Source organism: Arvicola amphibius, chromosome 8, assembly GCF_903992535.2.
Source record: "Arvicola amphibius chromosome 8, mArvAmp1.2, whole genome shotgun sequence".
In the NCBI taxonomy this organism is placed as follows: Eukaryota; Metazoa; Chordata; class Mammalia; order Rodentia; family Cricetidae; genus Arvicola; species Arvicola amphibius.
The window spans coordinates 53208122-53232323 of NC_052054.1; the positions used below are offsets into that span (position 1 = coordinate 53208122).

General features: G+C 43.0%; 2 protein-coding genes across 5 annotated transcripts in view; one reads left to right on the forward strand and one right to left on the reverse strand.

Moving 5' to 3' along the window:
* Cep57l1 (centrosomal protein 57 like 1) overlaps positions 1 to 10148 on the reverse strand; it is a 60430-nt gene extending 50282 nt beyond the window's left edge. For 2 of the 4 annotated variants that reach the window (XM_038340786.1, XM_038340785.1), the window contains exon 1: positions 9736 to 10145. In XM_038340786.1, the coding sequence (XP_038196714.1) occupies positions 9736 to 9858 (123 nt within the window). In that variant the 5' untranslated portion in view covers positions 9859 to 10145. Of the gene's footprint in view, positions 1 to 9735 lie in introns of all 4 variants that reach the window. The other 2 variants (XM_038340789.1, XM_038340787.2) reach the window with 2 other exon arrangements.
* Positions 10149 to 10396: 248 nt separating this feature from the next.
* Positions 10397 to 24202, forward strand: part of Sesn1 (sestrin 1) — a 94920-nt gene continuing 81114 nt past the window's right edge. The window contains exon 1 of the mRNA XM_038340783.1: positions 10397 to 11479. Within this exon, the coding sequence (XP_038196711.1) occupies positions 11201 to 11479 (279 nt within the window). The 5' untranslated portion in view covers positions 10397 to 11200. The remainder of the gene's footprint in view (positions 11480 to 24202) is intronic.

The following is a 24202-nucleotide window of genomic DNA, read 5'->3' on the forward strand; positions in this document are numbered from 1 at the left end:
TGCCAACATAATACAGCCTTGGTTCCGATCCAGATCTTCTGCTTCAGCTTCTTGAGGGCTGAGATTACAGGCAAGTAACACCATGCCCAGTATTTCATGGCTTTTATTCATATAAAATTCAATCTTACCTCTATAGATGAGGGTAAACATGTAGGTAATAAAAGCAATAAAAAATAAGAATAGAGTCAGTAGTAAGACAGATTTGTAAAAAATCTGTCATAAATTCTGTGTATATGCTATAGTTGGTAAACACATCTTTCCAGAAAGGCAAAGTGAAGACAGGTTTAACAATTTTTGTTTTCAAAAATTCTATCTATTAACATATGCCAGGAACAGGAAATTTAGATATACATTCAAAGACACTAATTTGGAAACACCAAACACACACACACACACACACACACACACACACTGAGAAACATATGGTTGTGAATGTGGTTTATTAGTTTATCCCTATGGATGGCAAGCACATGAAGAGAGAGGACAGGGTTGAGGCTAGTGCCTATGATGCTACTCTGAAAGGAACATTTTCAATGATTCTGAAATCTTTGAAATCAATACTGCTAAAGAATTAAAAGAAGCTTTGATAAAACCTTAAAATCTAAAATTTCAAACTCTTAAGAGTAAAGCTTTATGATTCATTTCTATAACACATGAACAGGCACACACACACACACACACACACGAACACACAGCTTGGCTGACATTGACAAGACAGTTTTCAGTAAGTCAAAAGAGGAAAGACCAAGGAAACACTTTGAGGCAAAACATTGTTCTTAGGCAGCATGGGGAGGCTACGGGTAGAAGATGGTTTCAAACTTCCAGGACAAAGCAGGGAAACAGAAAACACAGCAGCCTGGAACAAGAAGGCCGGAAAATTGTAGCTCTCACTGAACAAAGTGCCTCACTAACCCTGACTGACAGCACACAGCCACCTGCCAGTGAGCAGCAGATGACAGACGGGTGCCCTGACAGGAACTATGAGTCCTGTCCCCAGCGTTCCAGATACACTTGACGCTGATCTCGAGCCTCTGCTAAGAATGGCACGCAATACAGCCGTGAGGGGTTGGTAAACTGGGTTTTTACTTTGCTTTTGTTTTTAGTTTTATTGTTTGGTGATCTAAATAATAATTTCAGACCCAGTAGAAACTTTAATAAATATATCTAAGCACAAAAATTTTATTTTATCAAAAATTCAGCTCAAGGTGAATCATAGACATTTATGTAAAACACTAAATTTTAAAACCTGTAGAAGGTAACAGAACATCTAGTTGACCTAGATATGACGATACGTTCTAGATACAACACTAAAAGCACAATGTATGAAACATAACATTTTCAAGCTGGATTTGATTAAGATTTAAAACCCTTTTACAAAGGCAGCCTTAAGAACATAAAAGATAGCCAGACAGAGAAAAATGTTTGCAAGGACAGGCTCCCACTACACAAGAACTCTAAATAACACACAGCCCAGCGAAACGTAAGCAAGGGTCTTAAGACACCCGCCAGAGAAGACACGCAGGTGGAGACCAGCACAGCAAACGAACGCCCCAGAGCTGGCGGGGATTGGCTAACTTAAGATACCTGCCCTGCCAAGGATGTGGAGCAACAGACTCCCTTTTCCTGTGGGCAGGAGTATAAAAATAGAGCCGCTGAGCAGCAGCTGCGAGTGTCCTGCAAGGACAAAGCCAGGGTCACTGTACGGGCCGGCCATGAGCTGAGAACTTCTGTCTGACTGAGCAATGGACAACACGTTTACTCTCAGTCACCATGCACTGTCAGAGAAACGAGCTCTGATCTAAGAGAAGAATCACTGAGTTTCCACGACGGCCAGTTTGCCCAGCATAAGGAGGTCCCATCTGCTATGACATGCTATGATATGCTATGCGGTGACACCTGAGTTAATGTGACACCGAGCAAGCCTGCTTTTGTTTCCTTGCTGACACTCCACCCACTTTATAAAAGATCCAGCCCTGCCACACCCCTGCCATGCTCAGGACTGCAGTATTTTACCTGCCTCGTGAATCACAGATAAAAGCTAGCTAATTTCTCTAAACTTGTTGAAACTTTATCACTATCCAGTTCATTCTGAAGCAACACAGGGGTGAAGGGCACGGAACCCCATATCATGTAATTCTGTCACCCCCGGACACACTGCTAGCTGCTGGCGAGAAGCTTAATGGCATACACAGGCGACACTTATTTTGTCAGCTGTGCAGTGTACTGTAGCACACAATGGAGAAAGTGGGCTAGAAACACAAGGGACCACTTCTTAAAGTTTAGATTTTGGACAATTTTATATATGCATGCAATGTATTGTAAACATATTTTATCCCTCCCTCTCCTACTTGTGTGTCTCCTGTTCTATCGAGAGGTCACTTTTCACCGTGAAATAGATTTACTAGAAAGACTGACTGTTCCTATGCAAATAGTTTGTGTCATAAAGAATACTGATGGCAGGGCCTCCCACTCTTGGGTTCAAGAGACCCTCCTGCTGCCCAAGTAGCTGGGATCGCACGTGTGCTGGATGGGCTTGGCTTCCCCAAACAGTGCCAGTAGCTATTCCCAGCCCAGCTCAGACCGCAGCCGGAGCTGGCTATGGAGCCCACAGTGCCACAGCCTCACCACAGTCAGCCTGGCAGAGCACAGGCTGACCTCTACCGAGCCAGGTCACAGCCAACCCGAACAACTAAACACGCGTCTCCCAATGAGGAAAGCATGAGGGGTGGAGATCTAGTACTCGGTAGTAGAGGGCTTACAGAGAACGGTGAGGCCCTGGGTTTAAGCCCCAGTACCACAAAAAGAAAAAAAGAAAAAAAGAAAAAGAAAAATCAAAACCAAACCATGCTCTGGGCTAGAGCTGAACAGCAGCATGCACAAGGCCATGGGTTCAAAGTCTGGTACATCCATCCACACCCAGATATACTTACACAAACACACATATGTACATAAACACAAATACACACGCCGAGCGCATACACAGAGACACACAGAAATGCCAGTAACAATCCAAAGTATGTTGTTCTGCCAGACCTTATGGTGCTTTCAGGATGAGGCTGGAGGATCTCAGACAAGGCCAACCTAAGCTATGCATCAGCCCTGACTCAAGCAAACACACATTAAGAACTTGTCATTCAAGAGCCAACTACATAGTGAACCAGTGTGTGTGTGTGTGTGTGTGTGTGTGTGTGTATGCAAAACCTGCTCACAGACAGAGGCCAGAACTAGACTGCAATAAGGATGTGTATGAACAAAGGGCTCCTTCCACTAAAGAATGGAAGCCGAGAAGAAGGAACTCAAAAGGCCAGGAGAAGCAGCAAAAGTACTACCATGGAGGCTTCTCAGAGCTTAAGAGTATCAAGTGACCACATTCTATACCTCATTTCTCTTGTTGAGTCTAAGTTCCAATGCAACGTGATAGTTTCTTGTGTAAATTTCCTCCAGGAAGGAAAAACAACCTAGCAGGAAAATCAATATGCCATTTACTTGGCATGCATTTCAATCTATGTTAATAAATTATCGTCCTTATAAATTTACCAGTCCCGTATTAATGCATGTACGTGTGTGTGTGTGCGTGTGTGTGTGTGTGCACCTTACAATTCCTGTATATTAACAAAGACTGTGTTTCTAAGCCCATAAGAGTTAGGAGCCCTGTTTTTTGTTATTGCTGTTTTTAGCAATGAATTTCACTGATTTAATTCAATTTCATCAATGAATTTCATAATGAACATTCCCGTTTGAGGCATCTTGAACCTGAGTTTTTCCTGACTAGTGCACAATTCTGTTCCAGTGGCCACATCTTTTCACACACAGTGTCCTGTGCCTGCTCTGAGAGGTTGCTCTAGAAATTCAAGCTTCAAGCAGTCCTTTAGCCTAAGCCTCGCGCTTAGGAGGGACTAAAAGTGAGTGCAATATGAGCTGCTCCTAACCATCCTTCCTGCTTTGTTTTTCTTTTTGTAGTGTTTGGAGGCTGAACTCAGGGCATGCGCACATGCTAAGCTACCACTGAGCTAAACTTCTACCCTACTTTCCAGTTGGAAAAGGCATGCAGGGCCATATTTTTAAAAATTAACAAAACTATTTCATCAGGGTGAGCACCACATTTGTTAGCAATAGGTTTTACTCTCCTTTGGGACAGGGTCTCTTGTAGCCCAAACTGGCCTCGAACTTAATACTTAACAGTATTAAGCGACCACATTCTATACCTCATTTCTCTTATTGAGTCTAAGTTCCAAGGCAACATGATAGTTTCTCGTGTAAATTTCCTATAGGAAGGAAAAAAACCTAGCAGGAAAACCAATATGCCATTTACTTCACAGGTATTTCCAAGTATGTTACTAAATTATCAAGTTTTGCCTGGGGGTGCAAATGACCTGAAACCCCCACTCCAGTTCCCAAGTGCTGAGATTACAGATGTGTACCACAACACCAGGCTAGCTTTGCCCTTTTCAGAACTGCTTTCTCGGAGGAATGATGAATTTCTGAACCCAGCTCCCATGTGTCTCCCTATAGTCTAACCTCATGTCAGTCCCTTTACTTCTGTGCCCCAGCTTCCTCCTTTTAGTAAGGGTTTCTTTTAAAAAGGGAACTGGGAGCCGGGCGGTGGTGGCGCACGCCTTTAATCCCAGCACTCGGGAGGGAGAGGCAGGCGGATCTCTGTGAGTTCGAGACCAGCCTGGTCTACAAGAGCTAGTTCCAGGACAGGCTCCAAAGCCACAGAGAAACCCTGTCTCGAAAAACCAAAAAAAAAAAAAAAAGAGAGAACTGGGTGGGTATAGAATCACATGGAAACTTCCATATATATCAGAGTGGCTCACAAGCCGTGGTCCAGCTAGTCCAACAACGGCCATCTCTCAATGGGAAGTCTAAGAATCCAACAGTGGTTCAGTCCACGAGGACGGCTGTCTCAGCTGCTCTTCAGTATGCATCACTGGAATCCCAAAGAAGCAGGCTCTGATGCCAGAGAAGGAAGGCCTCAGCAGCAGGACAGGTGAACTTGCCAGTGAGAATGAGGGCAAGCGGGCGAAATGCAGAAGCCTCTTTCTTCCCCGTCTTTATATAGGCTGCTAAGGGAAGGTGTGGCCCAGATTTAGGGTGTCTTTGGCCTCAAACAATCCACTTAACTAAAAATCCCTCACAGGTGTGCCCAGTTGCTGGTTTTCAGTTAATTCCAGATGCAGTCAAGTTAACAACTAAGAATGGCCATCACAGAGCCTTTGCTCTTATTAAAGGGACCACTGCTCACCACTGACACTTGTGCTAGTTTTTACTGTGTTTTAGAGCATCTCCCAGAGACTTTGGAGCTTGTTATTCTGATTACAATCACCCTAAACTGTTTCCCGAGGTTAAAACACTGGGTAGGCCAGCTGTTGCGGCGTCAGGCCAGCGGCTGGATGCTATTTAAAACGGTATCACAATGCTGCAGGACTCACAATGCTGCAGGACTCACAATGCTGCAGGACTCACAATGCTGCAGGACTCGGCAAACTATGGTAGTGAGCGATGATGACACAAAAGAAAAGGATGGAAATGTGCAAGAAGCTGTGAGAGGATGAAGTGCACGAGGAGGGTGAGTTCCACTGTGAACTACACCCGAAAGAGGTCGCTAGGAAAGAGAAGAAAGGACGAGGAAGTGATCTGTAGCTGCCATCTGTGGATGCACTTGGTCTTGGTAGTTTTATGACATTGGTTCCACTGAATCACGGTTTAAGAATTATTTGCTCTGCAAATGTCTCAATAAATAGCTCATAGAATATACAGTTTTCTAAAATGCTTTCATTATACTGACTTTCATCCATCAGCCACCTCGCTTTTTTCATGAACAATATGTAGTACTTTGGAAAGTACCAGGATAAAGTGTCTTTGTCCACTGGTGCAATGCTTACTCACAACTTGCCCTTCTCCCAAACAAGGTCTTGCTAAGTACTCAATCTGGTCTTGAACTCCTGATCCTCCTGTATCAGCTTCCAGAGTGCTGGGATAGCCAACAAGGGTCAGCGCACATAACAAACAGCAAGCATTTGTTGAGTCTGTGCTGGGAACCCAACAACCTACTGAGCTTTAGGCAGGCTTGGCAAACCAGACCCTGTGGCTGCTCTCAGGTGCTCAGCCTTTTCCGGGGCCAGGTGCCAATCAAATTATGGAAAATATAACTGAATACTGAATTTGCAACACATCAGCCAATAAGATACGTGCTGCAATAAAAGTAAACTTATTGTTTGTTTCCCTAGTTAGGGACATGTTTTTGAACAAGAAATAGTTGAGCTAAGATCTTCAAAGAAAGATGAGTCAAAGACACGATGGGGCCATCTGAACAAAGAAAACAACAATGGAAATTTCATGGCTCTTTTCAACATGGCCAATGACCTCCTAAAACAACGAAGCTACAATGGAAAAACCTTAAGTTATCTTTATTTTCAACTCTGGAATGGAGCAACACTTCATTCCATAAACTAAGCCGAGTGTTTCAGTGGGCTGCAGAGAAGGTGACTTTATAGCTAGAGAGGCTGACCACTGAGCAGAAACAGTGAAAGCAGACCAGTCATTTCAAAGTTACTTTCTGCCAAAGGTTGGGGTAGAGAGACAAAGCAAAAGGAAGTAACTGTAACATCAGATTAGTTCATGTTATTATTTGGAAACACTAAGCATGTAGGGCTGGAAGCAGAGGGAAGAGCTAATTTGGGAAATTCCATTCTCTCTCATCCTCCTGACTTCTCAGGCCAGGTAACTACTTAGTTTCGGTTTGGATATGTGGAACATTATGGCACATTGTGGCACGTGTGGCCATTTTGATTTTATTTTTCTTTTTGTTTGATCTGGGGGTAGTGGGTGGGGCAGCACAACAGCTGTGCAAAGCAATGGCTTCCTATAACCCGCATTTAATAATCTCCACAGTGATGAACGTAGCGGTCAATTAGTCCTCATGTCACTGGACCTAATCACTCCGACTCTCTCTTCATTTTGCTTCGCAGCATGTCGATGGCTTCCCTCTAGGCTGGCTGTGCCTTCCGATCACACCTGCTGGTGACTTCAGATATGGTAAACTTCAAGGAGTGTGCTTCCTTTGTAGAAATCAACATCCATTGCTGGAGGAATTCCTGCAGCCAGTAGCCTTTAAGTTACCCTCCCACTTGGGCGGGGCCTCATATACTATATATGCTGATGTCAAGTGTGGGTCTGCTCGCTCTCTCTCTTCTGGCTGCTGCATTTGGTTGCTGTTCCCTGTTCGAGCAGAGCATTGTGATCTGTGAGTCTACTCCTAAATAAATAACCCTCTATTATATTCAATTCTGAACTAGTGCGGGATTTCTTTTACACGTCCTTCTTCAAACCATTATCAAACACTACAAAAAACCTCAAACTGTATCTAAACAGCTGGGTCTTCCTCATTTCTCTTCCATATCCCAAGGCAAGTGGCCAATCTATTGACTCTGCCCTCTCCCAAATACAAATGTGCACACTTTTCCATGATAACAAGTGGCAATTCCTTCCTTTTGTTCCACTGTTTTGTTTCCTGTGAAACAAGATCTCAGCATGCCACCCAGGCTGCCTTTAAACTCCTGCCTTCACCTCCCCAGTAAAAGATAGCAGATGTACACCACATGGTACAGTCTCAATGGTCTTATTTTCAATTTGTTCTGTAACACAGGTTCCTCTGAACCACTCCTTCCACATCCCCTCTGCCCACCCCTTCTGTCTATCCTTAACGCTTAGACTGAAGTAAGCCCCTCCTAAACAATGTTAACTACTGGGTGATCTTTAGAGCCTACAACAGCTAGTGACTTCAGGAATTCCCTCCTTTATTTTTACTACAAATAGGATCTGTTGCTTCATCAACTATTTCAAAGCATATAAATTAACTTGCAGAAAAGTAACTGGAAAAACCTGCAAACAAAACAAAGCAAAACACAAACAGAGCTGGGCAGTGGTGGCGCACACCTTTAATCCCAGCACTTGGGAGGCAGAGGTAGGCGGATCTCATGAGTCCGAGGCCAGCCTGGTCTACAAGAGCTAGTTCCAAGACAGTTGGGGCTGATACTCAGAGAATCCCTGTCTTGAAAAACAAACAAACAAACAAAAAAAAAACAACAGAAAACAAAACAAACAAACAAATACCACCCTGAAAAAGAAAAATTGGCCCCAGAAGGTCAATTGTGATGTTCTGGAGAAGAACAAAAGGTTTTTAAATGAGCTGATATGAAGGTGATTTAGAAAATTAGGTCCAACCAGAAAAAGACACAGGAAACTCACATACACACCCCACCCCACCCCAGTGCAGACTCTTCCTATCCACTGTCTACATCCCCCCTAAAGCCATAACAAAGCCCTTTAGGATCCCCTCAAATCTTGAGCCTAAAAGGTCCCTCTACCGTCTCAATGCTGCAGGCCTTTGAATATGGGGGATCCCACCCTGCAAGCTCATCTAACAACTGTTCCGAGGTGGCAGGCAACCAGCCTGTATGCTCCAGAAGAAATCCTCCTCAGACAGAAAAAGTAACCTCACCCCCCCACCTCCCCCAACCAAGCACTCTTCATTCCTTGCCAATTGGTTGCTATCATTTCACGCGCGTTATGTGTTCCACATCACTTCTTTCCCGTCTCTTCTTAGACAGCGGGGGAACACTGTGCTCAGTGATGTCCTATTGCACAGAAGGCGCTCGGCAGATTCTAGCCGGCTGAAGCCTCAGTGCTGTTCTTTTGGTCTTTGTCTCCCTTGGGGTGACGACTTCCAAGGCCTGGCTAAATGTTCCTCTCGCCACCACAATATTAAACAGCGTCACAACTGTACATTTACACATTAGTTTTCTAATAAGATGAGGGCGTAATCTTTGTCACTGTCGCACATACTCAAGGCCCGATGAGGTGTTTTTTTTTTCTTTTTGTTCTGTTTGTTGATTTAGTTTATGTATGACTGTACCGTTGGTGTATGCAGGCCTATGCACCTCGTGTATGACTGGTGTCTACTGAGGTCAGAAGATCCTCGGGAACTAGAGTTATGGATGGTTGTGAGCTGCCACGTGGGAGCTGAGAATTGAACCCAGGTCCTCTGTAAGAACGAGTGTTCTAAACTGCTGAGCCGGCTCCCTAGTCCCTGGTTAATATTTTATGACTAAATTTACTCTGCAAACAATTAAAATCTAATCCGATTACCGGGTTATTAAAAACCTTCCAATCCTGAGTTTTCTCAAGTATAATGACTTCAAAACACCTTTAGAGAAATAAAAGAATTTGGGAGGTTTTTTTTTTTTTTTTTTATACAGAACCTTTCAAAGCTCATTAGACTTCAAACCTAAAAACACTACGAGTTCTTTCAGTCGCACATAAGACGGGCTTGCTTTCAAAGCTCTTCTTTGGATTCTATGTGACAGAGGAAATACAGCCCCAAACGGATCCCTGTAAGAGCAAAGCTGAAATTGCCCTGCATAGGGATCCCTGATCCATCCAGCACTGTTTCACATGAAAGAAGCCAGCGGAAAAGCAGCGTGGAGCATTCCCAGCTTGTCGGGCTTTAGGGGGCTCCTCGATCTTTCAGTGATCGCCAAATCCTTGCCTCAAGTCATCCACCAAAATGGGGATGGTGGAGCACCTGCACCTCTCTCCCCGCAAGCCACTGAGGAAAGGGCCTGGACTGAAAGGCAACAATCCCAGATGGCTGCGGCTCCAGAATTTCAGAGGAAATGGAGGAAGGAAAAACATTTTCAATGAACAGGTCACAGCCAAGCCTACCAAGCTTACCAGATGGACGTTCCCAGTTAACCCTGGCCTCCTGAACCGTTGGTTCGCCGACAGCGACCTGAAGTGTTGCGGTGGCATCTGGGGGTTGTAGTTTCTGTCGCAAGCAGCCGGCGTCGGTAGCATTACAACTACATTTCCCAAAAGCCAACGCAAAGACGCCCTGCCCACTGACTCTGGGGTCTGGCGGTCACAATTTTTTAGATTAATCTTCAACTATATCCCATCATATTAGGGATACCATCAAGCCCTTTATTTGTTGTGGTTTTCTTGTGCGAGAAACATCTCCGGATATTTGTACTCTTTACTTTTCCTTCCCTTTTTTCAAGGCCAGCGCCACCAAACGTCGGGAACGGAAATCGCCGTGGAAGGCGCATGCGCCCCGCCGGGGCTCGCGCACGCGCAGCAGCCGGCATGGGTTGGCGGCGCGCGGTGGACTCGGGGTCCGGAGGTGCTCTGCCCGAGGGCGGGGCTCTTCCCAATGGCTGCTTTCGCGGGTCGCGTGTGCCTGGGCGGAGAGGCAGACAGGGGGCAGGAGCGGCTCCCGGCGGTCCCGGGCGGGGACAGGGGAGGGGCTGGGGGTGAGGACCCCGTCTCCCCCTCCCTGCTCCCGCCCTCTGGGCCGAGCCCCACCGACGGGGCTGGGCGAAGGGGCGGGCTCTGTGCCTCGGGCCCTGTGCTTCGGCAGCGCGGCCCGGTGCCCGAGGACGGCTGGGTCGTGGGGTGTCCTCCGGCGTGGCGGCGGTGGGCGAGGACAGAGGGGTAGGAGAAGCAGCGGTATATCCCGGGGCACGGGAGCCGGCAGGGTCGGGGACGCCGCCCTCCTTCGCCGCTGACACGGGTGACCGGTGAATGCTGCGCTCCCCGGAGCGGCGGAGCCTCGGGCCCCAGCAGCTAGGGGTGAGGGTCCGTCGCCAACCCCGCCGGCGCCCGCCCGCTGCCCGGCCGAGGCGCTAGGAGGAGCCGAGGGGGGCGGAGACTGGTGTCGGAGGAGGGGCGGGGTGGGAACGCGCTGGAGAAGCGGCCGCTGCACAGACAAAAACCCCCGAATGGCTGGAGAGCCTTCTACTGTTACCAGCCTTGTGGGGCCAAGCACGGATTTGACAGCTCCACAACGTGAGGATATCCGCTGACCCTGCGACAGAGGGAACACTTCCCCGTGACTCCCTGTCCAGCTAATTGGCTCTGTAAGATTGCAACTTTCCAACTTTGTTTTTTTCAATCTCTGTCCAGAAGACTGCCCCTTCGTGTAGGAGAGGGTGCAAGGGCGATCTGCCTTGCGGATCCATTTGAAAGCATCAACTTAAGAGGCACGTGCGGTTCCCAATGCCACCCAGACGCTTGTTTTCCTGACGACTGGATTTCTCTGACTTTCTTCTCTTCGTTTCTCGGTTTAAAGCAAGACAAACTGCTTTGAGGGAATGCTGAGAGGCATCTGAAGGCTGCGAAAGGAAAGCTCCCGATTGTCATGGCTGAAGGCGAGAATGAAGTGAGGTGGGATGGACTATGCAGTAGAGATCCGACTGCTAGGGAGACAGCGCTGGAAAACATTAGGCAGGTCGTTTTGAGAAAAACCGAATACCTTCGTTCAGTGAAAGAGACGCTTTATCGACCTCCGGACGGGCTTTCAAATGCTGTTTCTCTGGATGGGATGAATAAGCTCCTTGCTCATCTGCTTATGCTTTCTAAGAGGTGTCCCTTTAAAGACGTGAGAGAGAGAAGTGGGTTCATTCTGAGGAGCGTCGAGGTAAGAGCGTTATTAGAATAACTAGACGGTGACATTGAACTCGCAGCTATTCCCGTCGCTCTTGCTTCCAACGGGCAACGGTTATTGTGTGAGCTCTTCTCTAGGCATCGGAGGGTTCCGTAAAACATTGAATGTTGGGCCCAAATTGAGCAGTGTAAACTGAAAACGGTTTTCAAAAAGAGATAAATGAGGGTTGTTTCTGTGGTGTTTTAGGCAGAAACGGCCTTGCTGGTGGAAATAATATATATGAAAGGTATAGTTAATTATAAGTCAAGTCTTTGTATTTCTTTTTGTTTGTTGCCAAGTGTCACCGGTGTACTTTTAACATTGTTTTAGTGTCCTGTGTGGAAAGTTTCTCACTGAAAGCCTCTAAAGTGAGAAATTGATATTAAATGTATCATATTTATTCAAGGTAACTGGCAGATGGCAGACTAATTTTCTCTGGCTCTTCACAACAAAGGCAGGTTATTTAGAAAATTTCATTTCCTAAATGCATCCTAAAGCAGACCTAGAAAATAATAATAAAAGCCAGCCTAAGTCATAAGGAAGTCAACACGGTCGGGTTGCAAAGTTGGACCCGAAGTCAGGTGTGTAGTAGCCTAGGCTCAATACAGCTCAGTATGCTCAGGTTGAGGCCGAAATAATGCTGCCAGAAGTTCAAGACCAGCCTGGCCACATGGCATATGAGTTCAGTACATGGCTACATGGCAAGTCCCTGCCTGAAAAAGAAAAAAGAAAAGTTGAACCCAGGTAAGGTATTTGCTAGAAATACAGTGCTGTTCAGTTATTTTCTGTGTCCCCCCAAATTGTTTCTTTTGTCTTCTCACACTCAAGTTGTAAGTGCAGCCAGGTTAAAATATCATAATCTCCTGCCATTTTCTTCTACTCTCACTTTATCCTGCTCTATTAGGAGGTGGTTAGAATTTGAAGGAGTAGGAGAAATGTTTATAGATATGAAGTGATTGTGATTAAATGATTGTGGATTATGATATGGCAGTTTTCTGTCATGGCTTGAATTCAAATAAAACAAAAGAAAATCAATCATCGATAAAATGCTGATCTTCAAAAGCTAAGATCTTGAACGATTCCTTACAAGCACTTTGGAATCAATTATTATAATTCATTTTACCAGCAAGGAATTAATTTTCCATGTATGTACATTTCATCCCTAAGGCATAAGAAGTTGCTTCTCTTATACGTCCCTATCGATCCTATAATATGTTTTAATAATGGAGTCATAACTGTGCACATCAAATACTGTCGTGGACTGTATGGAACTATATGACACATAAGTTTTTAAGTTTTTTCCCAGTCTTTAGGGGTTTTTGCCCTTTTTCTTGTTACTCTACCTCACTTTGGTGTCTTTTGGCCTTTCATCTTGCTGCTTATTTATATTTGCGTGGGAAACTAGATAACGGAGCACTCTGGCTGTGGGGAGTACTGTGTCAAAGATCTGCCGAAGAAGCGGGCGCACTAGAGTCAGAGCTGGGTCCAGATGCTTCCTTACTAAGGTCCTGCCATAAGCTTGGACCAGTGCCCTGACTATAATATCAGATAAGAACACAGCACTGTGGGAGTGAAATGGCATAGAAAGTGCCATCCTAGCCAGTGAACATGCCTCTCCCCTTCCACAAGTGCAGTATATAGACCATGTAAAATAGTTTTGAGCCTAATTTATTCTGCAAAAGGATTCCATGTTCTGTACTGTAGTGGCTTCCTATAGACTTACCTTTCTTTCTCTGTTCTACATCTATTCTACTTTATTGCTGCCATTATTATAAGAGGTACTTGACTTATATTGTTCTGTAATCTCATATTGATATGCAAGTCTTCCCTGGAAGGGCTCTAAGTTCTCAAGAGCATTGGCTGGGACCTGGAAGCTACTAAATAAACATCCAATGGATAAACAAATGTATTTGCCTTCTTTCTGTCTCACATCAGTTTGCATAGATGAGATTTCCATTTTATGGAGCATTCATCCATGCATGCATTTGAGCAACAAATAGTGAATGCCGTAGCAAGAGCTAGAGAGACTAGTGGTAACAATTTGCATATTCTGCTGAAGGGAGACAGGTCATAAAGTAAATTAACATTTAATTTAATATAGTAAGGGAAGAGTTTCTTGAGGCAAACCCCTCAAGGAGAGATTTAGTATGTCATTCATTCATTCATTCATTTTGAGACAGGGTTTCCTGCCTCAGTCTGCCAGCTACTAGTATTATAGACATACTCCATTGCACTTTCCTTATGAATAATTACCCATACAGTGAGATTACTGTAGGGATCCAGACCTAGATGATAGTTTGTATGAAGGCCTCAAGGCAAAAGCAAGTGTGATTCAGGATGGTTGTGTTCACATCATGAGGCCGTGTGGCATTGGAGAGCACACACCCTGAAGTTGTGCAGACCTGGCTTCAGTAGTTGATTGTGCAACTGTGAATCTGGTCCACACTGCCATCCACTCCGGTTCCTTATCTGCAAAGTATGTGTGTGGGGGGGGGGGATGCTAGGAGTTCTTAGAAGAAGATGAAATAATGTCTGCAAAGCATGGCCCAGAGCCTAGCTCAGAAGGACACTGATGGTAGAGATGTTTATTGTTCCCCGGCAGGATCTAGCCCACAGAGGAATTGTAGGCAATATTAAGGAGTGTAGACGTTATCCCAGAATGATAGGGAGCCACTGAGGCTTTGAAGAAGGTGGTAACATGGTTGATAACGCTACAAGGATCATTCCAGAAGCAAGATGGGGAATCATTTCCAGGCTCAGGAGCAGGTGTGCCATATCAGTTACAGGGCTGATCTCTGGCGAAAGCAATAGTGAACTGGAATATGGGAGAAGAGGGCAAAGCAAATGAGTTTGAATATAACAATGAGTTAGAACCCACAGGATGTGGTATTTAAATTTAGGAAATGAAAATAAAAGCAAAATTTGTGATTTGCATTACTTAGTGAATGAATCATGTGATCCTTCCTGAGACAGAAGACTGGCAGGGTCCATTTAGGAGAAACTTAGTTGTTGTTTTTTTTTTTTTTTTTTAATACAGTCTGAGTGAAGTTAAGCTGTTTCTGAGGCATCCTCAAGGAAGTTGCTCATCCCTGGTTTGTGTCTCTGCTGCCCCACTGCAAGCCTTTCACTTCTCCAGACTGAAACTTCACCTTTCTATTCACCTACATAGCCACAGAGCCATACATAGATCTGCCCTGCAAATCCGGCTGAATTGCTTTCCTGCCTAAAATTCATTATGACAGACTGTTGCCTTAACATGTCACATAGAAGCTGGCATCATGTCACCTCCACTTCCCTCTCTCTGCCCACCTCATTGTTCACATTCTGGTATCAGTCTCGTGGGGGAATTGAATACTAATTTGAGTTAGTGCTCCATGGTGCTTTCTGTTATTCATTGGTAGCACAGCAAAAGTGGAGTCTCATCTAAGATTGCTGTTTTGTGTGCAGATGGGGTGTTAAACAGTTGAGTGTTAAATTTCAATTTAAGGCCATAGGTTATTCATGACATCTTGGAATGTTCCTTGAAACAGTAGTGTAGCTTAATTAGAATTTTTTTCTCATCACCAAACTTTTGACCTAGTATGCTGGTATGTACAGATGGCTTATGATGCAAAGAATTATGAAACAAGCATGCCATACTCTGGATTTTAGCATACATTTATTTTCCTTTTGATAAGCCATAAGAAGTTTGCAAAATGCTTTTACTACTTGAATAGATTATAAATTAATAACTGACATGACTAAAGATTTCTCAAAACCTTTCCTCTTGTAGAATCTGGAACGTAATAAAGAATTGTCAATTGCCTAAAATTTTGACAAGATAGGCACTATTTAGTGTTATGTATAATTAAAAAGAATTTTTATATTTAAAAACAGGCAGTATTTATGTTGTAGAAATTAGCAGGATTGGAAGGAACTATAGACATGGGGGAGGGGGTCTTAGAATCTGTGAAAGGTCTGAGAACACATTGGGGGAGGGAAAGACGTTTCAAATGCATACAAGGTGAAAGTGCTGTGGGGAGAACACCCTCAGCCAGAGACCTTTACCACCAATTTTATCTGTTCTTTATCAGGGGTCCCCTCCCTTCACACACACACACACACACACACACACACACACACACACACACACACACACTGTGCTGAATGGATAGGGGTCAATGGAAAATGGGATTTATTTGACCCAGACTTTCTAGGTCTTATTGATTACATGAAAGTGAGAAGGACTTTAAGTGACCTTGAAGAAATTACTGAGTACTGCAGTTAAGTGGAATCTTTACATCAGATTGGAAGGACTTTTCAGATTATTTGGGGACTATCTTCTAAGGGCAGCAGGAGACTTGAAATATAAATACGTATTTCATGCTTGTCTTTCTTACCTCCTGTTGGTTACTGTATCCGGCCTAGCCACCGCCAGTGAACATACACTTGCCTGCATGGGTTCTGTCTTACATGCTTTGTTTTTTAAAAATACTTTTTTTCACTGGAAATATTTAGGAATTTCTGTAGAATGACTATGGATCATTTCCTGGACTCTTCCGGTTGACTATTTTTGTTGTTGAATTTGTCTGTATCACTTACTTTGTGTTATTCTTTCACATTTGAGTTTATAGAAGCGACAAATTTGGTGAAATGAAGAATTTTTCATCCTCTAATTATAATTTTTTCATGGCTATTTACTTTAAAAACTTGATACATTACCAAGAAATATGGAAATACCTTGGAAAGATTACTTTAGATACTTTAGTTTTACCTTCTATTTACATTTTACCTTCTTTTAAACCATGTTTTATTTGTTAGTTTTATTTATCTTATTTTATGTGTATAAATGTTTTGCCTGCATGTATCTATATGTACTACGTGTGTGGCAGGTGCCCAGGGAGGTCAGAGAGGATGCCAGATCCTCTGGAACTGGAGTTGTGGGTCAACCACCATGTGGGTGCTGGAAACAGAACACGGGTCCTCTGCAAGAGCTCTTAACCAGCCCCGTAAATTTTAACTTGGTTTTAAGTTAAGCTACAGAAGGTCTTTCTAGAATTGTAAATTATTAACATTTCTTTATGACAAGCTCTTAGCCAGCTTTCTCCAGGAATCCAGCCCAGGGCCTTGAAGGTTCTAGACATGCAGCTGCCTCTCGCTCTCATTCCCTTTGTAAGCTTTGGAACCATGCGAAAGGGAAACAAAGTTATTTATTTTGTAATGTTTTAAACTTTTATTTCACATTTATTTCTCTATTTCTCTGCTGTGGGGGAGGTGCCATGCTTGAATGTGAAGGTCACAGGACAACATGCACAAATCGATTCCTTCTTGTGGGTTCTGGAGAACGTACAACTTGTCATATTGAGGGGCAAGATGGCTTTACCTACTGAGCCATCCAGCCGCCTGACTTTGTTTTTTAATTATCGTATGTTAATTATACATAATAATGGATTTGATGACATTTTCGTGCATGGACATAATATGTTTCAGTCATGCTCACTCCTTACCATCTCTTGTTCTCCCACTCCTGCTAACCTGCTTCCTGTCCCATCCAGCCCATTACTGTCATGTCTGTGTGTGTGGGTGTGTTGGTGTCTGTGTGACTTACTGAGTGTCATTAGGTTGGGAAACAAAAATTTCTGATGTAAATTTTATGACTTATAGTACCCAACTCAACTTTAAATATATACTCAATAGTAAATTTAAATTCTATTTAGTATGTTCACTTAACTGTTTAAACTGACAAGCTGATAAATATTTATCCTTTTAAAATAATTAACCATGTGGCTAGGATATTTTTTAATTCTATGTGTAAATTCAATAGTCTTATTAGGGTCTTAGCTTGCAAAAAGCACACATTTACTATGCTGATAGTTTGGCATTTGACAGGCATTGCACACTTGTCTTTTAATTTTGCATGATTTCATTTTCCAGCACATTGGCAGGTGTTCACTGTCTATAATTATAACTGAGTAATTTTTCAAATGCTATTCATAGCCTAAACACAGTGAAAAATTCTTCCGATCATGTGATAAAGACCAAGCCTTCCAAAATAGTAGTAGAGATGTTTTCAGTAGTACTGAAGGGCATATTTAAGAGAAGCTGTCAGAACTCAGAGATGATTTAAAAGATAGGGAGACAAGTTGTCACAGAATAAAATTTCTCAGAGCCATTGGTTCTCAGGGTTTTGGTAGTGATTACACATCAAGTTAAAAGTACTTGCTTTTTTATTTAATAAGATCAACAGATACATTGTAAAATTTAACATATATCTTTTGTTTGGTTAAGGACAGAGATTCTAAGTATGAAAAAAATAATTGAAATTTTATTGAGACAGTGTAAATTTTACCACTGAACCTGGGAAATACTTTATCTTATTCATTCAAAATTTTTGTATACCTAACATATACCAAACACTATGTTTAGAGGTTTTTGAGTTTTGATTTGCTTGTTTGTTTGAGACAGGTTTCACAGTGTAGATTTTAGACTTAAAACTCCCAAACTCCCGTAGATCCTCACAGAGAGGATGCTGGGACAAGATGTATATGCCACTATGCCTGCTGAAGCATTTTTTGATGTAGGAAAGAAAAGACATAGGTTTTGCTTAAAAATAATGGCCTCTACTTCAGACAAACGAAATAAAAATACAACCTTGTTTTTTTTCTTATTCCTTGGTTATTTTAATTTCTAGGTATCATCCTAAATATCCATTGTTTGACTTTGAGTCTTGAAGGTTAAACTATTATTTTAGAATGGTTTAAAGGTCACACTATTTTTTTTAAAAAATAACACCCATGTACTTATAAGTTAGCCACTGTAGCCTCAGCTTCTTCATCTAAGAATTGAGGTTTTGTTATTTACCTGATGGCATGATTAGAAAAATTAAAGGCAAAGGCACCAAGATCTATGGAATCCTGCATCACACTGTGGTCGCTGCAGAAGCAGGGTGGGAGCGGAGTCAGCTGGGGCGAGTGCAGGAGCTCAGGAGACCCAAGGTGCTGAGGATAAGTGAAGTGATGTTGAGTGCACAGCTCCAATCAAGACATTTATAAACCCTGCAAAGCTCCCAGAGCATTGTGGGAAAAGCGGAGCAAGATATAAACTAGAAGATAAGGCGAGCCCTGGTGAGGCACCATCTTCTTCTTTCTTTGTTTAAATTTATTTATTTATTTTACATCCTGCCTCAGTTTCTTCTCTCTCCTCTCCTCCCAGTCCTTCCTTTTCACTCTTGATGCCAGTCCCCCTATCCACCACCCCTCCTCGTTTCTGTTCAGGAAGCCCTCCTATGGATATCAACAAAGCATGGCCATATCAAGTTGCAGTAAGACTAAGCACCTCCCTATGTATTAAGGCTGGGCAAGGCAACCCAGTACGAGAAATAGCTGGCAGCAGAGTCAGAAACAGCCCCTGGTCCCACTGTTAGGCATCCCACAAGAAGACTAAACTATACAATATATAGCTAAACAATATATATGCAGACTGTCTAGGTCAGTCAGGCATCCTGATTGTTGGGAGGTGCCATCTTCTGGGTATGCCATTGAAATCATCAACAAACCTGGGGTTACGGGCACTGAGCTTGCATGAAGCCTGCCCGTCAACAACCAGTCACAGCTATGGGAAAGATTGCGGGACCGTTCCCCTCCCTGCTGAACTGCTGGCTATTGGTGGGTTCTAGAAGAGAGGAGTTAGGAATAAACTCTTGAGGATGAGGATGCCGATGCCCATGACTTCTACGGTGGTGCTGAGAATTGAATGAGAATGGAAGCTCTGATTAGGGGTGAGGATGGTTAACTTGGTCAAAGTCCGCAGCAGGGCTTTCGGAATGGGCGGACTCTGTTCTTATGTAATTGGTTTCCATGGATCCCCAGGGTATCCATGTGTCAGCACTCCTCGGCCTTTTGAACATTAAGTTCCATGTTCATGCATTACCTGCCTAAGGCTAATGTTCTGCTGTCATGGATTGCTTCTGGTCCAGGTTAAGTGGTAGACTTTGCCCAGAACTGATAGCAGATCCCTGGAGTAGCATCGTGCCTCCCTGTTTTCCAGTGTCATTCTGAGAGGTCACCATGGCACTAGCAGTAATCATCCAGGTGATCAAGTGCTCATTGAGAAGTGTGTAGTCAAAGCCTAGGCCTCAAGGTCTGGGGACGACAGTAGAGGATCGCTGTCAAGGCCATAGGCTGTAGAATTAGCCACACCTTGACCAAAGTCCTGGGTCTAAGTTTCTTAACTCTCTGCTCACAGTGCTGAGGCCTGTGCAGCGCTGAAAGGAGAGTTAGCTGTTAGGAATCTGTTTTGACCCCCCTTTTTGGGAAAGCCTTGGGGAGTTATCCCTCCGACACTATATGCACTTAGTGCCCCTAAGTCCCTAGGAAACTGAAAGGCCTTTTTTGTTCTTGGTTTTTGTTTTGTTTTGTTTTGACCCACTTTGCAGGTTCTCTGCCTAGAGGAAGTATCATTTCTAGAAACTGAAATTAAGGATTTTACAAATACTGTTTTAATTCCCTGGAAATGGGATTTCTCTCAGATCATGCTATCTGTTATTTCAGTTATAAACATTTTGCTTTGAGCTATGTCTTCAGGGACACACAGTATAGGAAAGCAGCTGACGGTTTGCATGCCGGCTAATGAGTAAGCAGGTGAAAGCTCCTGCCTAGTACTGAGAAACGGGTATCTGCTACAGATACTGGATGCTGGGCACCCTCAGTCCGCTGAGGACCCAGCCCTCCCCATGGTGCCCCACCCCGCACACTCCAGTGGGAATCCCCCAGACAGCTCTTTGCCTCCCGCCATACAATTGCCCTGGCCCAGAAAGACTGACTTAGTTTAGAACAAAGCATCTAAACGAAGGTGCCATTACCAAAACGATCCTTCAAAAGAGGTAAGGGGGTTGGAGAGGTTTGTACCCACCTTCTCTTAGGGTGTGGCTTTTCTGAGCTCCCACGCCTGGCCTCCCTGTTATTCTTACAGATCAGCAGAATGGGAATGCAGGCAGAGGTGACAGTTGGTTCCCTCCCAGTCACCTCAAATGTGCATGGAGTTGAAACCAAGATACTTTAAATAATTTTCTACAGTATGGGATTTTTTTGAGTAGAGAGGGAAGGGGGGGTCCTGAATGCCAGGCCTGGTTTTTAGTTCTTTTTCACCTAGTTAACGAGTCCTGAGTCAATCTTCACAACATCATATGGTTCTGAGTATTTTCATCATTTTATACATTCAGAATGTCCAGACAGATTAAATAACTTGGCCAAGACATCGTAGCTAGTTAAGGAGGAGCTAGGTTTCAGAGTAAGCCATAAGACTCTTCACCATTATACAACATGATCTGGATAAAGATTTAATAAAATAGTAGCAGTCAGTATATATTACTATATTATTTTGCCTTAAAAGTATAATCAAATTTTTACTTAATCCCTGACCCATCTTGAAATTGCATTTAAATCCTGGCGAGTCTTCGTGTTTTACTGTGGTATATAACTTTCATTACATTGTCGTTATAAATTTCCGCTGATTGCCTGGAGTCTGTGAAGCTGGAAATATGACAGACAGAAGGCTTAGTTCGCACTGAAAGAGTCTCGGTCAGGTGATTTCCTTTAATGCACTGCCTAAAAGAAGTGTGGTATATTTCCATGAGTAATCGACTGAAGATTAGCTTTGAATGTTAAAAGAGCATTCTCCTAGGTAGTTCATTGTTGCCATGGTAGTGCTGGCAGTGCGCGTGTTGTAGTAACTCCTTGCAGTGATCTTATTTTAGACCCTAATGTTCCAGAGGGCTGAAAGTCCCCTTCCAGCCCCACAAGCACCTCCAGTGGAAAAGTACTGGTTTGAAGCTGACTTCAAGCTTTGTAGCCGAAAGGCTGTGCTATTGTGGGCTTAAACAAACAGTGTAGGAGTGTTGAGTAGTTCTCTGTGGATTGTGAGTGTTTGAAATCTACCAAAATATGGGATTGCATTACAGACAGCAAGTTGTTTACCACACAAGGGGCCTCAGTTGTCTTCTGAGAAATCAAGCCCAGATTGTGTGACCCCACTGAGCTCCTCGAGAAACGGTTTCTCCTTTGCTGGTCTCCCAAGCATACTCTTTTGGATCCTCTGTTCTAGTAATTAAGGAAAAGTTGTCATTAAAACCATTAAGGATTGTGTTTGAGCAGTATAGGAAAAGTATCTTTTTATGATTTCTATCTTCAGTATTTACCTGCTTAAACTGTTACATTTCACTGTACTAAGCTCAATAAATTATACAGTGACTTTAAGAACTTACCTGATTGGGTATCTGAACTAACATTTGAGAATTCTTTTTTTTTCCACAAACATTCTCATGTAATCCCCATCCCAAATTCCCTGTGTTACTGAGAATGACCCTAAATTCTTGATCCTCCTGCTTCTGCCTCTTTCTCTGCCTCTGAGTGCTGATATTATACACCAGCATCATTATACACAACCTAATATAATTATTGAGGCTTTAAAAAATTGCATATGTATTACAAAACAGAGTTAAAATATTTTAAATATTTTACTGATATTTTAAAGTTATGAATCCTACTATAATTGTATCAATAAGCACAAAATAGTTTCAAACTCATAATTGCTAATTTTTTAACTTTCCCATACCACTTATTAGGACAGCATTTTGATATTTATAGTGTATGTGCTAATAATTCATTAAACCATGACGGAGTAATGGTATTGGCAAATGACCATGTCAAAAATAAGTGAAATCTCTTAAGTACTATACTATACTTCATTAATGGCAACTATCAACAAATAATCATATTTATTTTGTTTCTAAATATACTCCCCCCCCCATGCCCATTAGTTCCATATCAGCTTGTTTAACTACCTAAAGGGTCAACAGTATGTGGCTCAGTCGGTAGAGTGTTTGCACATGCACAGAGCCTTGGGTTTGATCCCAGCACAGCATGGTGGGACATGCCTGTCCTCCCAGCCTTGGAAGGCAGAGGAAGGAGAACCAGAAGTTCACAGTCATCCTCAGCCAATGGCGAGTTGAAGCCAGCTCATTAGATCCTGTTTTAAAAACAAAAAGCAAAATTTTGGCGAGGGGGGATCGTATCTGTACTGAACATGTACACTCTTGTCATTTCCTAAACAATACAGTCCAGCTACCGTTCACATTGTATTAGCCTTATATGCCACCTAAAGATGATATAAAGCGTATGTAAGGATGCGCATGGGAACAGAGAGAACACCATGGCTCACCACCCTGTACTGAAGAGACTTACATGCATCGTCCACAGCTGTCTCAAGTCCTGTGCTGCCAGTGTCAGGCTAGCCATTTGGTTTCATTTATCAGTTTAACATAAAAAAATAATTTTCAGGGGTTAGAAGATGGCTCAGTAGTTAAGAGCATTGACTGTTCTTCCAGAGGATCCAGGTTCAGTTCCCAGCACTCATATGGTGGCTCACAACCTCCTGTAGCTCCAATTCCAGGGGAATCAGAGTCTCCATTCTGACCTCCATGGGTACCAGGCAAACATACAGGCAAAACATCCATAGTTATTAAAAATAAATAAATCACATTCTAGACAAAGTTTGACCCAAACTAGAGTTTATGTGACCATTTACTAATAAATAAGTTATTACTAAATAAACTTTATTATTCCCTTAGTAGTAGTTATTCAGATAAAGAGGTACCTAAACTGGATGTGGTGGCGTATGCTTATAGTCCCAGAGTTTGAGAAGCTAAGGCAGGAGGATGACTATAAATTGAAGGCTAGCCTGATTTACATAATGAGTTCAGACCAGACAGGACTGCATAGTAAGACTGTCTAAAGTAAAAATAAAAACAAAGAAGACTAACAGTAGCTAATTCTAGCCTGCGATATCTTTGAAGGCTCCTTTGAGTTTGGAAATTAAGGAGTAGTACTATCCAAATATTCAAATGTCTAAGTAATATGCTTCCATTTTCTTTTTTAAATTTTTAAAATTACATTTGTTTATTTTACGTGTGTATATATGTACTTACATGCCATGGCACATGTGTAGAAGTCAGAAGACAACTTGTATGAACCAGTTGTCTACATCATGTAGGTCCTAGAGGTCAAATTCAGGTTGGTAGACTTGGCACAAGTCCCCTTGCCTCCTGAACCATATTGCTGCCATTGCTCTTTGTCTTCAAACTGAATATTTGTATTTACTGGTTGGAATGAACTGAGCTGTGGTTATTTCCTTTTCTTTTAATAGAGTAACTATTAATAGGGTCGTTGGATTTTTCTGAACCCTACGACATCCCCCCTCCATCTAGCCATGAAATGAGTATGCCTTTTAAAATAAGTCATCCGCTGTGGCTGACACTGGTCTGTCACAAAAGAGGGTTTTGTTGTTGTTTTGTTTTAGTAGAAGATAGCCAAACACTCTTAAGAGTTTTTGGTGGTTTCAAGGAAAACAGCTTAAGAATAAATCAAGATTGTGACTAAGAGTTAAAATCGTATGACAGTATGTTATCAGCAGTGTCACTGCTGATAAAGTGTTTTATCTATAGTTCACATGAGTACAAACATAGGTTGTTGTTTTATTTAAAGTTGATTCATGTGTGTGAGTGTTTGCCAGTATGAATGTATGTATACCACATGCATGCCTGGTACCTCAGAAAATCAGAAGAGGACACCTAATCACCGGGAACTGGATTTCCAGAGGGCTGTGGACTTGAGCTATGTATGTCTGTGTGTGTTGCTAGGGATCAGCCCATGGCCTCATAAATGCAAGGGTTCTACCACTGAA